The 433-nt window shown below is 44.1% G+C and overlaps 1 protein-coding gene across 1 annotated transcript in view; it reads left to right on the top strand.

The window, feature by feature from the left end:
- LOC119582085 overlaps positions 1–433 on the top strand; it is a 36499-nt gene that overhangs the window by 6422 nt on the left and 29644 nt on the right. The window contains exon 4 of the mRNA XM_037930332.1: positions 244–307. Coding sequence (XP_037786260.1) covers positions 244–307 — 64 coding nt within the window. The remainder of the gene's footprint in view (positions 1–243; positions 308–433) is intronic.

The raw sequence follows: 433 nt of genomic DNA, 5'->3' as shown, positions 1-433 counted from the left end.
TTTTTGTTTTCTATACTGCGGAAAAAAATCCTGTGAGAATACTAAGCCCTTAAGGGAGCTGAACCATTCACTCATTCCCTGTTATTTAATTTTCCTCTCGACCTCTGCAAGTGAACGAACCCAAAACAAGGCTTTGATGTCCTTAACTGGGCTGGAAGCGACGTTTAATAGACGCTTTTCCAGTGTTATTTTCTCTCTTCTGACTCCCGGCGTTTCAGGGTTCTTGTACTGCTTTTGTTCCAGGTGCGAGTCAAATTGCCTGGACCCTTCCAAAGGCAAAGTGTATGGTACCCTTGACTATCATGAGGTAAGTGCGATTCGTGTAATCCTTGGCATACTGTGAGTTAGGTGGCTTTCATATGATAACGAAGTGAATTGGTACCTTAGCCTTACTAGGGCGTGACCTATATGAGATACAGGAGTGTAACCCCCC

The sequence above is a fragment of the Penaeus monodon genome, chromosome 15 (assembly GCF_015228065.2).
Source record: "Penaeus monodon isolate SGIC_2016 chromosome 15, NSTDA_Pmon_1, whole genome shotgun sequence".
In the NCBI taxonomy this organism is placed as follows: Eukaryota; Metazoa; Arthropoda; class Malacostraca; order Decapoda; family Penaeidae; genus Penaeus; species Penaeus monodon.
This window is presented reverse-complemented; position numbering and strand designations above follow the sequence as displayed.